Raw genomic sequence first — 17436 nt, 5'->3', positions numbered from 1 at the left:
CCATTTGAAAATGGTTTAGTTTCACTCAAATCCCAAAACAAGGACAAAATAAGGAGAAAATGTGCATTTTCTACACAGTGACTTTGACACTAATATTTTTGGATTTCGTGACATCTCAACCTCTCAGCAGTCCTTCCTTCCCTTTCATTTAACTTGACGAATTTTCTCATCAGTGGCAAAGAAAGAGTTAAAGTGTACTTGTAATCCTACAAGTCCTCGTCGGCTTCGTTGGAGCTTCCACCGAGTAAGAGTACAACTGCAGAAGATGAAAAACCTTGTTTACACGTCAAATTTCCTGTGACGACGACTCAAAAATACACTTTACTAACTACATACTATATTTTACTATTTATGCCATATTGTCAAATGGCATCATACATTGACTAGCACCTGACAATCACAGACTGACCTTTATACCGCCCTCACTGGTGTCCCACCAATGATCTTTCATGAGCTCCGTGTCATACGATCAACAATAGAGCAATAGCTGATGTGGTGCATTCCACTGCTGACTTATTGCACTGATCAACAAGCAGGGGATTTCTGCATACACCAAACTGTACTTTCCAGGGAAAATCCCACCATGACAAGGTGTCTCAGCAAGTGAATTATTTCTGAAAATTATGCAAAAAAATCAAGGTCAGTGCTTGGATTGTGTAAGTGAAACCAGGTGAGGATGGTGGCATAATCCCCACAAGGATACATTTTAAAGTAAACAGGAAATAGATAGGTGAGGAAAACTAAGGTGTTCAAGAGAGTCCATTACTCATGGCAAGGCAATATTGAGACAAAGACCGATTTGGCAGGGGGCTAAAAAACGGTGATTGGTGTGTATTCTCTTCTGGGAAATTAAACAGAAAACAGCAAGTTTATTATCTGGGACATGCATATTTGATGTTAGCCCGAAAATATTGAGAATATGCTAAATTATATCCCCTTCTGTCCACATATATCTATACACACACACACACACATATACAGATAGATATATAAACATGTATATTTTATATATATATTAGAGCTGTCAGTTTAGCACGTTTTTATTGGCATTAATTTAAATGAATTTTAACGGGATAAAAATTTTCCTCGCGAGATCAACGCGGCACACGTCACAAGCGGATGTTAAGTTGCTCTATAAATACACCAGAAACAAAACAACAAGCGCACTGCAGAAGTCCACGCCCATGTCTGTTTTGCCAGCCACGGCAGCGCGAGACACCGAAAACGGATACTTAAAGATTTTATGAATGGAAAGTTTACTTTAAAAAAGTTGCCAGATTGCTCCACTGACAAGACCAAAGTTACCTGTATCATACAGGTATACGATGTATGCCACTGACGCGATTGTTACTTGTTTGGAACTATTTTGTGTGGAAGGTTACAGTGTTCCGTGTCAATATAAATAGAGCGGGTGGAGCTTCTCTGTGTTCGTCTGACAGTGACGGTGAAGTTCAGTGGTGCAGTCGTAGCGACCATACTGAAAATAAAACGTCTTCAGTGTTGTCATCGAACCAAGTGTAGTCATCCAAAATGATGTCGACACAAAACCGTAGAGAGACTTGCGCGCAAGAAGGACCAAGAGAATCAACATAGCCTGACTGCTGTGTTCAAAGCAAACTTGAGAAAAACGAAGTATGCAACCATGGCTTAAATCCACGATAGGCTGAGTACTAGTTTACCTTAGATGTGCACTTTATAATGTTATATTGCTCTGTTTTGATTCCATAAAAAGAGCTGTTAAAGCAGCTGTTGTGTGACAAAATATTTTTTTCACTGTTGTTGATGGACAGTAATATTGTGTGAGAGATTATGTGTGAATAACTGCTCCAAGTGAGACTTTTTCATGTAAAATTGAAAATCGAAATTGTTATTTCAGTAAATATTTGCATTTTGCACATAGAAAACTGATTCATGATTGCCTGTTGATGAGAACATTAAAATGGGGGAAAAATAGGACAAAAAATATAAAAGGAAATTCAGAAACGATAAAAAATGCGTGAGTAATCACGATTAATTTTTAGCGAATTTGAGTTAATTAGGACAGTTGCATTTTTAATTAGATTAAATATTTTAATCGTTTGACAGCTCTAATATATATATATATATATATATACATATATATATATATACAGTATGCACACACACACACACACACACACACATACATACATACACACATTTCTGTGTTGCAATTCTGCAATGAAGATTGGAAGATTGTGCCAAAATACCTCCACAGAAATGTGAAAGACTCATTGCCAGTAGGAAAGAATTGATTTCATTGCTGAGAGTGGCCCAGGCAGTTATTAGGTTACGAGGGCAAGTACTTTTCTTTTCTTCCTATCTTCCTTTCTTTCTGGAAAGCAGCACATGGCTGTACAGCAGCCAAGTCCTGCAATTAAACCCTTTCGTCAGAATCGTAATGTTGATTTATTCATAGGATGGTCTTGTGGTGATGATGGATAGTAATATTGAGGTTCCAGGAAAGGTAATAGGTGTTTGTAATTATTCTGCTTACCAGTCTGGCTCAGTCAGAAGGTATGCATTTGAAGTTCAGCTCTGGCCTTTTTGTCAGTAGTTTGCAAGTTCTTACCATGTTGTGTGGTTCTTCCACACAAAGTGATTTTATTTTTTTTGTCTGTACTGTATGTATAATTGCAATTAACTGTTGTTCCAATTCAAGGTGTACCACAACACCCATCGTTTTTGCATCAGTTGCAAAAACGATGGGTGGATGGACAGATAAGACATGATAAGATAATAAAACCTGTATTTGTCCCAAAATGGAGAATTTTGCAATCTACATTAGCAAAATTGAAGGAGGGGGGGAAGTAGAAAGAAAACCGAAGTATTGCATGCACAAAATAATGTTTTAAGAAAAATGAACTGTACACAGTACAGAATGCAATATAAAATACAAGTATAGATACAAGCATATGTGCAACTGCATATATGCTGCATAAGGTGGCTGTGCTATTTACAATGGGTGAATGGGGTGGGTCCAGGTTTTCGCATGTGTTTGTTCAGCAGCCTGACAGCAGTCGGTAGGAACGAGCGGCGGTATCTCTCCTTCTTGCAGCGCGGGTGTAACAGTCTTTGGCTGAAGGGGCTGCCCAGTGCTGTCAGGGTGGCCTGCAGGGGGGGGAAGGGTCTGTCCATCATAGCTTCCAGTTTAGCTATCATCCTCCTGTTGCCCACCTCCTCCAGAGTGTCCAGGGAGCAGCCCAGGACAGAACTGGCCCTCCTGGCCAGTCGATCCGGTCTCTCTCTGTCCCTGGCTGAGATGCTGCCTGACCAGCAGACAATGCCATAGTAGATGGCCGAAGCCACCACAGAGTCATAGACTGTCTTAAGGAGTGACCCCTGAACCCCAAAACAGCTCAGTTTCCTGAGTAGGAAGAGTCTCTGTCCCTTCCTAATCAAGGCGTCCGTGTTGGTAGATCAGTCAAGTTTATTGTTCAGAAGAACACCGAGGTACTTGTATGAGGTCACCCTCTCTATGTCCAGACCCTGGATGTTCATCGGTGCAGGTGAGGACTGTTTCCTGCAGAAATCCACAACCAACTACATCGTTTTCCCAGGGTTGATCTGGAGGTGATTCTGCAGGCACTAGTCCACGAAGTCCTGTGTAAATCCCTTGTACTCCCGATCATCTCCTTCTGTAATGAGGCCGATAATCGCGGAGTCGTCAGAGAACTTCTGAAGGTGGCAGGTTTGAGTGATGTAGCTGAAGTCCGAGGTGTAGAGGGTGAATAGGAATGAGCCAGGACAGTCCCCTGCGGCACCCCAGTGCTGCAGAGAAGCCTGTCCGACTCACAGCTCTGTGCCTTCATGTACTGCGGCCGGTTCGTGAGGTCATCTGTAATCCATGATATGAGGTGGTGGTCCACTCCGGTGTGCTGCAGTTTGTCCCCCAGTGCTGGGAAGCAAACTGCAGAGGGTCCAGTGACGAGCTCACAAACGGTCACAGGTAGGCGAGCACGAGTCTCTCCAGCGTCTTCATCAGGTGATAATCAGCGCCACCGGTCTATGGCTGTTGAGCTCCTTCGGGTGGGGGGTCTTGGGCACTGGGACCAGGCACGGCGTTTTCCACAGCTGCGGAACTCTGCCCAGCTTCAGGCTCAGGTTGAACATGTGCTGGATAATGTCACAGAGCTGGTCGGAGCAGGTCCTGAGGAGCTGGGAACTGATGTTGTCCGGACCTGCTGCCTTCCTCACCTTCATCTTCCTCAGTGGGTTCCTCACCTGCACTGTCATGACAGACAGGCAGGAACCAGGAGACAGACTGAGGGTTGGGAGAGTGGTGTTGGTTGAGAGGGCAGTTGTTTGTTGTTGGAAGCTGGTCATGCGAGGAGGGGGGGGCGGGGGGGGGTTCACAGTGAGAGTGGGTTCAGCTGCAGGAGGTGCTGGTGGTTGGGGGGAGGGACAGACGTCTGGTCAAACCGGTTGAAAAAACGGTTTACTTCATCTGCCCAGTCAATGTCTTTAGGCTTTTGTGGTTTTCTTGAGATGGTTTTCAGGCCCTTCCAGACACCAGTGACATTACTGGCCTGTAGCTGGTCCTCCATTTTCATCCTGTCGGCCTTTTGCCCCTCTCTGATCCTTCTCCTCAGCTGGATCTGCACGGCCTTCAGCTTATCTCTGTTTCTCGACACAAAAGCCTTCTTCTTCTCCTTCAGGAGGGCCGTTATGTCGGGAGTAATCCACGGTTTGTTGTTGGAAAAACACCGCACAGTCCTGGTGGGTACGGTGTTCCCCTCACAAAAGTTTATGTAGTCCGTGATGGTGTCGGCGAGTGAATCAATGTCATCCCCATGAACCTCACTGAAGAGCTCCCACCTGGTTGAGTCGAAGCAGCCCCGCAGAGCCTCTTCAGCCTCCGTGGACCACCTTCTGACCCTGCGGGTCACAGATGGCTGCCTGTGCAACAGGGGTTTGTATACAGGCTGGAGATATGCCATGTTGTGGTCCGCCCTTCCAAGAGGGGGGAGATGGATGGATGCTGTCTTTTTTTTCCCCTTCCCACTGCAAATTCCATTGCACGTCAAGGTGCTGTCAGCGTATATGGAGCCAGGTAATTTATTCATCCTTCAATTAGCTGAGCCGCTTATCCTGATGAGGTTTGCGGCCATGCTGGAGCCTATCTCAGCTGTCTTCGGGCAGCAGGTGGGGGACACCCTGAACTGCAGGGCACACATAGGCAAACAACCATGCACAGTCACGATCACATCTTGGGACAATTGAGTGTTCAATCAACCGACCATGCATGTTTTTGGAATGTCGGAGGAGAAAACCCACGCAGGCATGGGGAGAACATGGACACTCCACACAAGAAGGCCGGAGCCAGAATCGAACCCTGCACCTCTGCACTGTGGGTCGGATGTGATAACCAGTCACCACTGTCCCTCCCAGCTAGTTTATTGAAAGTTATAACGATTATTTGTTTTACCATTTATGTGGCTCAAGGTCACAGGGGAGTGTGTGGGATTACACATTTTCCTCATTATTTTTCTGCTATATAAATACGTGTTTAAATATTTTAACCATATAACAATTGATTAGTTGATTGCATTTGTTATCAATCTAGAATATAGAGGTGAATTCGATTTCTTTTTCAATTTTTTATTTGATGTTTCCTTAACTTTTCATGACCTCCAGAACGATCATGGGATAATCGAAATCTCATATTTGGTCTTGATTTACAGCAATGTCGAATAACAAAGGCCACCCTTGAGACTATATAATTTTTTTATGACCTCAGCTACTCGGGTAAGGTCTTTGTTTTGGGTAGAAAGCACAATCTCATATTGGTCAATTTGAAAATACCAGTATCTTAATTGTAATTCCTCCTGGCAAACAGTGACAATAGACTTGCTTGTGCTAAGATAAGCGAAAGCCCTCTTTGGGGATGCGAACACCAGTGTGATAATAATGAAAATTATGTTGACAGCAATGTGCATGTGACTGGAATTAATTAATTTGACTTCGACTGCAAGGGGAAAAGGGCCTCCCGCTTATCCATCATCATCATGCAAGGAGCTCAAAATCCTCCAATTTTGAATTTTTGCTTAGTCGCAGTTTTCCAACTCGCTGAACCAAACCATTTTTACTATTCTACCTTTTTTCAAAGGAGCTTGACTGGTAGTCTATGTTAAACTGTGGTGGAAACATTAGGTTTGAGGGTTTGAGCTTGCAGACTTTAATTTAAAATAATAAAAAATACATATATGTAAAAAAAATGGTAACAACAAAACCTGCAGTTTACTCAGGAAATGCTCCAACTTGGTCAAATCCATATAATTTCCTGATTAACCCCTCACAACCCCCCAATCACACGAGAAGATGAGCATCGATCTTGAGATTTATATGAATAAGTGAGCAGCGAACCAATTTCTACATTTCACCCTAAATGAGGTTTTAGTTGGTGTTTGATTTAAACTGAAAACGCGGCTGTCCAAAGCCCTCCTTAGCCTCACCTCATCCCCCTGTGAGACAGCACAGTCATGCTATCGTTGCTTCAATACAGTTGCCCGTTACTCAACTGCCCGTCAAACTGATCCGTCTTGAATGCAAAATGTATCAGTGCGTATCCGTCCATCTGTCTGTGAGGCCTCATCCCAAAGTTCAATCACAGCATATCGAGCCACACGACATGTCACTCATGAGTCTCACACTATCATGTACTGTAGATAGGACGAAGGACTAGTCCAGGCCTGTGCATGTTTTGCGCGCACTTCATTATTGTTGCTGTCCCCCCACAATCTGTACCCCTCACCTCCTGCCCTTGTTCCAGGTCTCCATGGTGATGAAGGCTCTTGTCTCGTGATAATGTAAGTGAGGTATTCTTTTCACCCATCCTCACAAATATATAATTTATCGCCACTACCAGGCAACTGCAAACTGCTACTCTGCGACGGATGATAATTTTGCTGTCAAGCTCTACTCTGTCCATCCTTGCTTTTCATTCTTTTCATGTGAAAGACTTGTCATCGATATGACTGGACATTTATCTGTGCCTATGTGTGATGCTAAGGGATTGGGCCTGAAGACGTTTAAAAGTAAGGGTTCGGCTGACTCAATTCTCACGACTCATGGCAACTTAAACTGAATACAATACCAACCAAATTTCAAGGCTGAACAATACTGATTTAGATCAGCACCTGATTCCACACAATTGTAGATTGTAGTGTGTGTGTGAACAGCAACAACAACAGGTCAATAAAACTTGTTTTATTAGATGTTTGGACAGCACTGAGAGTATATGGAGGAGAATATTAAGTTCTAGTACTATTAAAAGTCACATCAAAGTCAAGATTTTAGTAATGATATTTTGCCTTGCCCTATAAACAAGGCTGTCTTTAGCTACTCATCGGCCCCAGAGCAAAGCATGAAAGGCTCCAACACTAACCGAGATGCTCTTCTCATTTTTCAACACTGACAAACAGATCAGCACACACATTTATGCTATTCATCAAGTGTAAAAAATAAAATCAACATGTTCACACATAATACCTTTTGCAAACCAAGAGTGCATTGTTTTCAATCACTTCTATGAAAAGGCAATATATTTGAATAGTATTGAATTCGTATCACAAACAACGACACTAAACCAAATTAGCAAACAAAGTGGACTCATGCGCCTACATTACTTCAAAATAGTTTTTATAAATGAACATATAAAGTACAAAAATATACAAAATGTGACAGCGACATGGATGACACGCATCCAACAATGCACTGTGTAAAATATAAACAATGCCATTTTGGAAGGGTATAAACCTTATTGCTAATTTGAAGAAACACCACAGCTGTTGTGCACCACATTGTCACAACAAGAGAGGACACTAAAGAAGGGGTGAGCATTCTGCAGGTTACCAAACAAACAACCAAGTTGTAGCACAGGCGTTGGGCTCATGCGGCCTGAGGGTCGCTCTCCAGCGGCAGGGAGGCCGTGAGCGAGCGTACCAGCGCTGTCTGCTTCCCCATCTGATGTGCCCACTCAGAGCGAGTGATTGCAAGGACTCACCAGTGCAGTTCTCCTCATCTGTTATCGTATTATTTGTAAAAATCACTCCAAGCACTTAAAAGGGAGCTAAAATATCCAACCTGTCCAACTTGCACATGAATCTCTTTGTCATTTAAGTCAAAGTGAGATGTAAATTCACTTGGACGGAATTCTATAGAAAATTGTGGTCCCCTAAGAAAAGATTGAGTACAATGAGGTGCATCTTTTGATTGCGATCTTGGTCCAACTTGAGCATCATTGCGCTTGAATACATTTTCTTCTTTAAAAGTGGCATCGAAAATAAATCACCACGGGCTACTTGGTAATGATTCTCTCCCTCTTCAATAAAGACTGTTTTGAGTTCAAATTCTGAGGTCATTTTCATCGACAAAAGGTGCTTGTTTGTCTGTTACTTTTGGTCTGGCTCACATTCACACAGGCATTTGGGACACACAAAAAAAAATAATGATGTGAAGTGATTGGGATTGACAGGTTGCTTGTAGAGTGAACATATTTTTCAAAAACATATTCGACAGATCGCACATTTCGCTGCTTACAATGATCTTGGTTCTCTGGTGTGGCTGGATGCTCTTTTGGAGCTCATGTTGAGCACGGTGTCACTACAAGCGAGCAGGCATCAGGAAGCCAGAAACAAATTTATGAAGCACTAGGGCACCTTTGCATGAAGGCTCTTGAAAGTGACATCAAACGTGTCCGAAGTGCGTGTTGCAATGGTTAAAAAAACCAGCTGCTTCATGCAGTTGTACTGGTTAAGCAGTTATGAAGTAGTATGAAGCAACTGCCACAGTATCTGTCATCTCTGAGGGGCTCAAAGGCGATCCGCTGCGAGGGAACCCGTTGAGGTGGTTTCAGCCTCAGTTTAGGATGCACAGGCACAGTTATGATCCAAAAGACTGAGCCAAACTATCCATCCATCTATTTTCCGATCCGCTTATTCTCACAAGGGTTGTGGGGGGGTGCTGGAGCCTATCCCAGGCGTCTTCGGGACAATTTAGAGTGTTAAATCAGCCTGCCATGTATGTTTTTGGAATGTGGGAGAAAACCAGAGTACCCGGAGAAAACCCACACAGGCCCAGGGAGAACATGCAAACTCCACACAGGAAGGCCGGGGTTGGAATTGAACGCGGTACCTCTGCACTGTGAGGTCGACGCGTTAACCATTGGACCATCGGGCCGGCCTGAGCCAAACTATTCCCACAAAAATACCATAGAAAATCATAGAGTTTAATTTGGTAGGATGACAAAATAAGACTGGGGAATTTCTAACAGCTCCCTTGACTGATTAAGGGGTGTTTTCCAAAAAGGACAGTTTGTTTGAATTGATTAAGAGTGTTTACCAAACTGTGTGTGTGTGTATGTGTGTATGTGTGTGTGTGTGTGTGTGTGTGTGTGTGTGTGTGTGTGTGTGTGTGTGTGTGTGTGCGTGTGTGTGTGTGTGTGTGTGCGTGTGTGTGTGTGTGTGTGTGTGTGTGTGCGCGTGTGTGTGTGTGAATGCATGCAATTGTATACTTTTTTTGGTACTAGTTTGCGCACTTTGCAAGACTTTCCTTGCCACAAAAATAGCTTCATCAGTCCCGGCAGAAACAAGGGCCTCCATGTTTTTCAGTCTCTATGGCCTCAATTATTCAAGCATGCCGGTGTCTTACTGTCCTCGTACCTGCACTATGGCTTAAGTGCATCCACAGGTGGCCGTTCTTTTGTGGAGCAAAACTTGCCACAGGCTAAAATTTAGTCTTTTGTACAAGACTAAATTTCACTTTTCATTTATAAGCATGCATCTGCATGTATGTGAGATGAACGTTCAGTTAAAAATAGCTCACCGTTTTTGGTTAACATATTATTTTTTTATCAAACTTAAATCACAGCTGGAGCTCAAGAGTCCCATCACCTTGATTGAGATTCCAGAGATCCAACATAAACGTGAAATTAGAACCTCCTATAGCATAGGTGTCAAACTCAGGTCCTGGAGGGCCGCTGTCCTGCATGTTTTCCAAGTCTCCCTGTTGCAACACACCTGATTCAAATGATCAGATCATCAGCAAGCTCTGCGCAAGCCTGACATTGAACCTGTTCATTTGAATCAGGTGTGTTACAACAGGGAGACTTGGAAAACATGCAGGGCAGCGGCCCTCCAGGACCTGAGTTTGACACCTATGTCCTATAGACTTTTTTTCCTTTATACGCCACAATTGAATGAACTCGGCTTACCTATGTTTAGATTCATCACATTCCTTCACATTTCATACTCCATAAGCTTTCAATGACAGGAACGGCAGTTAACATTGTAAAATTGCTTAGTAGAAATACAGTTCTAGTTTAGTGCGCCGAAGGCAAAAGCAAAGGAGGATGCCGTGAGCTCAACAATTAAGAGCAAACGGCGCAACGACAGTTGCAGCAAATAAAAAACCAAGTCTAAGCCGCATTGCCCAAGTGACAAGCTTGCCTTTGGGTCATTGATTGCATCTTCAAAATGAATCTCTGTGCTGAGACAGCTGAAGGCTGAGCTGTGGGGATGATGTGGAATAACTACTCACTGTCTTCATCCTTGACCCGCTTGCCCTTCTTTCTTTTAATTGTGGAAGGATACATATTTGTACCTTTGTTATGTCCGGGAGTTGAGCAATTTTCAACCTGCTTATTTTGCCTTTCCAAAGGATGACCTTCATCTCAAAAGAGAAAGGATGTCATATGAAATGAGTTTCTGTCTCCATCAGCAAGCTTTGAGCTCCCTCTGACAGCGGCATTCAAAACAACAATCAAGACAATGTCAGGGTGCAGCAAAAAGCTGACAAAGGTTCCCGGAGTCACACACATTGTGGTTCAATCAACACCAGTCAGAAAAAACAGCATGTTTGAGCAGATAGATACAAAAGCCTTATGATCACTAGACCAGTTAGATTCCTCCACGCCAAACGCCGGCAGCCATGCCTTTGTAGAAGTTAATTAACGCATCAGAGATCAGTTCGTGTCGGCTTGGTTTCGTATTCTTGCACTGCTGTATCTGGAAAGACCTAAAGGAACCCGCAACAGTAAGCTAGCGCCGTGGCATGCCACTGTTTGAGAGGTATTGTTTTTTGCCGTCTGTTGGTTGGATGGTTTGCTTGTTAAGAGCTAAAGCTACACAACTCAAATGTTGTGGAGGTGTGTGACATGTCACCAGAACCAATTACTGTACTGTATATGCAGGTGCAAACCGAGGCACAGCCAGGGACTTGGAGCCCAAACCAGCTCAATAAATCAATACAAACTTTAAGTAGCACCATCTGTCAATCATGGAGGCTTTGAATGGTCATTACATATGGCGCCCCTGACTCCAAATCAGGATGAAAATACTGCTAGAGGAATACAATGCATGCTGCAGGGTGGCATTGTAAATAACTGATCGATTGCCATCAGCACAAACCAGAGGATATACCAGCGATATAACCAGCTATAACCAGCAATGTTTCATCCTGAAGGTCTTGTTTTTTGGTTGCTGCATGTTGCTGCACTATGTTGAGTGTCTTGCATACCTCCTGCTATTTTATAAACATGTACAGTATTTGACAGGTTGCCCTTGACAGCAGTGCCATCGCTATTATCCATCTTCAGAGTGTCTTACGGTTTGTATACAACTCTGGGGAAAAGAAACACTGGCTCTTTGATGGTATTTTGACCATCTTTTTCCTTTTCAACAAATATATACTCTAAACGAAAATATTTGCACATTGACAATACATTTGGGAGGCACTTTTTCGGTAGTTTACAGAAAAAAATAACCAAAAAATTTACAGTGGCCCCTTAAGAGCTGATTATACAAAACATAACATTAATTTTTACCTGGAATGCACTTTTTTTCTTGAAACACTTACTAGCAGAGCCTTTAGTTGGCAGTAGAAGACTTGCAGAAAAAGAGGAGAAGAAAAGTAGTGGGCGTGGTGCGGTGGCAATGTTACTTACTGGTGTTAAATGTTGAGATATGTCAGAAAAAAACATCATCAGGTCAAGAGGAGATGTGACTATTGTAATGTGGACCTTACTGCTGCACAATGGCACAACTCCCAGCCAAGAAGTTTCAAAATAGATGGCTAGATGCATAACGACGATACGGTGGAACTTCTATTAGGTGCAGGGGTCAGGTGATTGTCCATTTATTTGCATGATCAAAAAAATGCTGCTTTGGCCCGGTGGTGGATGCACGGCTACATAGTAGTGGTTAAACTGCTAACAATACGTCGGCAGCCAGTGCAAACTCCTCTCACGTTATGATGCTTTCCACATCATCACTTGGGTGCTACTTGTTCAAATGATTGAATGGGTGTGTTGCCTGTTTTTGCGAACTTAACTTGCGCAACAAATTCATTTACTGAAAGTCGCTTTTGGAGATACTACCCCATATGCAACGGTGGGCAACATTCCTGTCAAAATAGTTTCATATTGGGGAGATAACTGTCCATCAGCTATGCGTTTAGCTGCTGCGTGTTGAGATCATTGTTTTTGTCTTGTTTCTTTCACTTTGTTTTCAATTTGCAAACCAAAGTGGAAAAGGAAAAGCTGGACTCTGATTGGCTGCTGTCACGCACATTTCATGTCTGATCGCTGATGCATATGTTGTGTAAAAGCATTGCGGACCGATAGTTGGGGACCACCTCTTTAATGGTGTGCTGCTTGTCATTCATGAGATGCAAAGTTAGCCACGGCCTTATTTGGACGTCAGAGAAGTGCTTCACACCATGTTAGCATCTCTCTTAGCCTGCTCTAGTCTACCAAATATCTATAAAAATAGCGGTGCAACTCTGCAACATGTTTCTGTCTGTTGATTGCACCACAGTGCCAGTAAACAACAGCGGGCAATTCTGGAAAAGCCATTGTACAAACGTTGTTTGGACATTATTCTCTGACTGTAAATACAGAGTATGTTGGCTCTGGTTTTCTTAAATTGAGGTTCTTCACAATACTGACAAAGTGGTAGCCAGTAGAGTAGGTGGAGGAAGGTGGGGGAGTGGGGGGGGGGGGATATTGTAGTTCTGATTTGTTTTGACATATGGAAGTAGGGCGGAACAATATTGCGATTTCGATTCGATTTGTGATTTTATTCAAATCAAACTTCAATCAAATATTCACAATGTACAGTAACATTTACATATATGACAGAAAATGACCAATTGGACGTGAATCAGGGTGACGAGCCTAAGGCTGACGTGTGCAGTTGAGTGAGGAAAGGGAGTTTAAAAAAAATGGACAAAAGTGGAAGACATGCCGAGGCAGACTGAGAGTGGGAGCATTCGAGATAAATCCACTCCAGCAAACTCCCAGGACAGGAGCGGATTTGCATTGTGGTGCCCACTGTCGTTAACCCTGACAGGGTGCCGCCAATCAGTGCAACATAGAGGAAAGAATTGGAGGAATGGTGAACACTCTGTGTGACTGAAACATTTCGGTGTCAGTGTAGACCGACTCACCGGCCAGCTGACTAAGGTTGGGAATCGCAGAGCAACTCGCGATGAAAACAATAACATCAAAATACAGCAATTATGAAATAATGAAAAATAAAACAACAATGTCACGTAACTGAACTGAAAAGGGTAACATGTGGAAATAGTCTTATATTACAATAAGCATCACAATAAACCACAGCAGTGATGGTCTCATCACTGAGGAGGATTGAAAGGAAGAAATTTCATCTATGCTGCATGTCACACATAAAGCATATTTGACAATAAAGATGACCTTGACCTTGAAATGCTGATATGTCCTATTCGTGATTTTTTATCAAAATGAAATTTCCCTAACTTTGTGGTTGTGAAAATATTATTTTACTGTCTTAAGGTTTCTCCTTAATCACATCTGGACTTGGACTTGGACTCTGACCTTGTGGACTCGAGCCTTTGTGACCTGAACTTGACTGGTACTCGATAAAGGTGGACTTGACTACAGCCTTGCTGCCAGGCCTGCAACTGTCTTTAGTTCCTGCTTGTTCTTGGGACATTTTTTTTTTCAGTTTTGTCTTCGGCAACTAAAATGCATGCTCAGTCAGATTCAGGCCAGGTGATGAACTTGACCATTGCATATCTTCAATTATTTGCCTGGGGGGGGGGGGGCTGTGTGGTTGCTTTTGCAGTGTGCTTCGGGTTATTGTCCATCTGCACTGTGAAGTGCTGTCCAGTGAGGTGAGTTTGGAAGCATTTGGCCGAATATGAGCAGACATCGCCCAAATGTATCCTGCTGCTGTTGTGGTTAGCAGTCGCATCATCAATAAGTACAAGGGAACCCGTTCCATTGGCAGCCATGAAAGTACCATCACCGAGGGCGGAAACACAATTCTCATATTGGATTTGAATTCAAACCAACAAGAAGTGCGTTAACTGCAGACTTTTACCCCCACTTTTTAAGGGACCGAATAGGACGGGAGTCATCGCTTGTTCAGCTGTTCCATGGCCAAGTGGGCACATTTGGCTGATACAGCTGATAAAAAAGGTTGAGGAGGTGATCAAAAAAATATTAAACTAGACTTCAGAATCTGCTTCGGAAGCTGCAAGCCTCCTATTTATGTTTCTCTGAGCTTTTAATGGCCTCGTTAAGTTGTCCGTTTAATTGCTGAACAAACCCGCAGGGTTCCAGTTGGAATAATGGCGGGTTGGCGAGCCATTATTCTTTTGCTGGGCAAATTACAGCATTCCGAGAAACATGTATCCGGAATACTTGTTGTGCATCTTTGTTACATTTAAGCTCAATTTATTTTTAAAAGACCAAGTATTTATCATGCAAGTAAATCAATGGACACTCGATAGAGATTTTAGGCTTTGCAACATATACCGGTATTGAAAAAAGACAAATTAAATAAATAAAAGTAAGTGTGTATCTCTTGTGAAGTTATTTGAATTTTTTTTGTGTTCTGGAATGTGGAGATCAACCACGGGACATTTAACTTACAAATGGATGAATTGAACTTAATGAGGAAGGCAAGTCATCCAATAAGATTGAGAAAAATATATAAAAGGGGATTGCAGGACTGTGTACAGCATTTATGTATGACAATTTCACAAGATGTGAGAGAGTCCATTGGCAATGAGAGAGCAACACAAAGTAAGAACGAGAAACTGATTGAACTCACCATGTCGATGGATGACACAGGGCCGATGCTGTTGACATATATGCCCACGTCAATGACTGTTGGCTTCACTGAAAGAGTCCAAAGTATTCAAAAATGAATAAAAACTGCATGAAATATTGTCATACAATATTATACAGTACAGTGGTACCTCGACCTATGAACGACTTTAATACGAAATTTTCAAGTTACGAAACACCTCAACAGGAAAATATTGCCTCTTGTTATGAAAGAAATTTCAAGATACGAAAGGTAAAAATACAGTAGTCGCAGCTCAGAGTTTCCTGAACGCAACATACTTATAGCTGCTCTCCCATTGGCTATTACCGAGCAACATCCTGGCATCCCATTGGCTAAGAGGGACCTCTACCGTATGTGTCTATGTGTGTGTATAGATAGTTAGGTGTGGATGTAGCGTCCTCGTCATTCGCCCAGGATGTGTTCCGATGGTTTTACGTAAATGCGAATTACCTAGAAAAAGTGTTCCCCAATCGGGCGATTGCTCACAATGCTGATAATGCCTTGGACATTTTCGAAGGACTGTTAAAAGCCGACAAAAGCAAACGTCCTTGGATAAGTTCTTTTCAAAACGGCAGGCAAAAACCACTTCCGAGAGAGAACATGGACTAAAGAGGGAGAAAAACGATGAGGACGCAGTTAAAAGTTAAATGACCATCATTTTTATTCTTTACTCTATTCTTTGTTTTTTACATTATGCACACCTCTCATTTAGATTGTGCAATAATCTAATTATTGCACAATATATATTTTTTTACATATTTTGATGTATTTTTATGCTTTAGAAAACATTTCTGTCTGAATTTGGGGGGGATTGGAACGGATGAGGGGATTTACATGGAAAACGCATCTCTTTCAAATTTTTCAAGTGAATACATTTCTGGGGGCGGCCTGGTAGTCCAGTGGTTAGCACGTCGACTTCACAGTACAGAGGTACCGGGTTCAATTCCAGCTGTGTGGAGTTTGCATGTTCTCCCCTGTCCTGCGAGGGTTTTCTCCGGGTACTCCGGTTTCCTCCCACATTCCAAAAACATGCATGGCAGGCTGATTGAACACTCAAAATTGTCCCTAGGTGTGAGTGTGAGCGTGGATGGTTGTTCGTCTGTGTGTGCCCTGCGATTGGCTGGCAACCGGTTCAGGGTGTCCTCCGCCGACTGCCCGAAGACGGCTGAGATAGGCTCCAGCACCCCTCCGCAACCTTTGTGATGATAAGTGGATCCGAAAATGGATGGATATAAAAAGTCCACACACACACGCTTTCCACCATTAATATGACCTATAACCTGTACAATTAAACATTTTTTTCATTGAAAGAGAAGGTAAGACAAAATAAACAACTGAATGTTGCTGTTTGGAGAATGAGTGGAGCGAAAAAGATGAGACGTCAACATCATCATCACGAATACCCAAGTTAATGCAGCCCAAACGGAAAACTAAATGAAACGTTCATTCATCTTTACCGTACCCTTTAAATGACAGTACAGCCACTGGGATGGTTCACTTAATAGATACTAAACCTCAAGAAATATCTTCAGGGAATGTTTAGAATTTTCTTCCAATTCACACTTTTTATTGATGATAAGCAGGACTCTTTTACATGACTTTGAATGTGTCTGGATAATTCTGAACAAAGCCACATGCTCTTTTACAGCATATACAGTAATAAGTGGATGTGCACACTTGTACAACCACATTATCTTGTTAAATTTTTACCCCCCTGTAAAATAATTATTTCTCAATTGCACTGAGTGTGCGTGTGTGTGTGTGTGTGTGTGTGTGTGTGCGTGTGTGTGTGTGTGCGCACCATATCAAGGAGAGAGAAAAGGTATCTTTAAGTTATGACTGCAGGTTACATCGGGTAAAAATGAAGCTTGGTAATGCTGAGCAGAAACAAAAGAAGATGCTGGTGAGCGGACAGCAATTAGTACCTCAAGGATACTTTGACACTGCAGTCGAATCACTTAACGAAACCAAACAGTCTGCATGTATTCTAATGAAGGAGTTGAGCCATGAAAAATTAATTGACTCCATGAACCATGAGATATTAATTTCAGCGATTCTTTGTGCTTCTTAATGTTGTAGAGTTTGGCATTTTAGCAAAAAAAAAAAAATATATATATATATCACAAATCTAGTCATTTGCAAGATGCCCTTCCATAACATAATAGGCTCTAGGGACACACAGGTGTGTTCATGTGTGCGGGTGCGGATCAAGTGTGTTGGGAACCAAAGGACCCGACTTGCAGGGCATGCATTGGTGGATGCCTGCTGGGAGGCTTGGTTCCATTCCAGGAATGTGTCACGC

General features: G+C 42.6%; 1 protein-coding gene across 1 annotated transcript in view; it reads right to left on the bottom strand.

Moving 5' to 3' along the window:
- The window catches only part of LOC147211364 (gamma-aminobutyric acid receptor subunit gamma-3-like), a 99961-nt gene that overhangs the window by 39035 nt on the left and 43490 nt on the right, over positions 1 to 17436 (bottom strand). The window contains exon 3 of the mRNA XM_086126388.1: positions 15117 to 15184. Within this exon, the coding sequence (XP_085982514.1) occupies positions 15117 to 15184 (68 nt within the window). The remainder of the gene's footprint in view (positions 1 to 15116; positions 15185 to 17436) is intronic.

Source organism: Hippocampus guttulatus, chromosome 1 (genome assembly GCF_054856545.1).
Source record: "Hippocampus guttulatus isolate MCC_2025c chromosome 1, RoL_Hgut_1.0, whole genome shotgun sequence".
Taxonomy (NCBI): domain Eukaryota; kingdom Metazoa; phylum Chordata; class Actinopteri; order Syngnathiformes; family Syngnathidae; genus Hippocampus; species Hippocampus guttulatus.
Note: the sequence above shows the minus strand (reverse complement) of the source record. Positions and strands in the feature narration are given on the sequence as shown.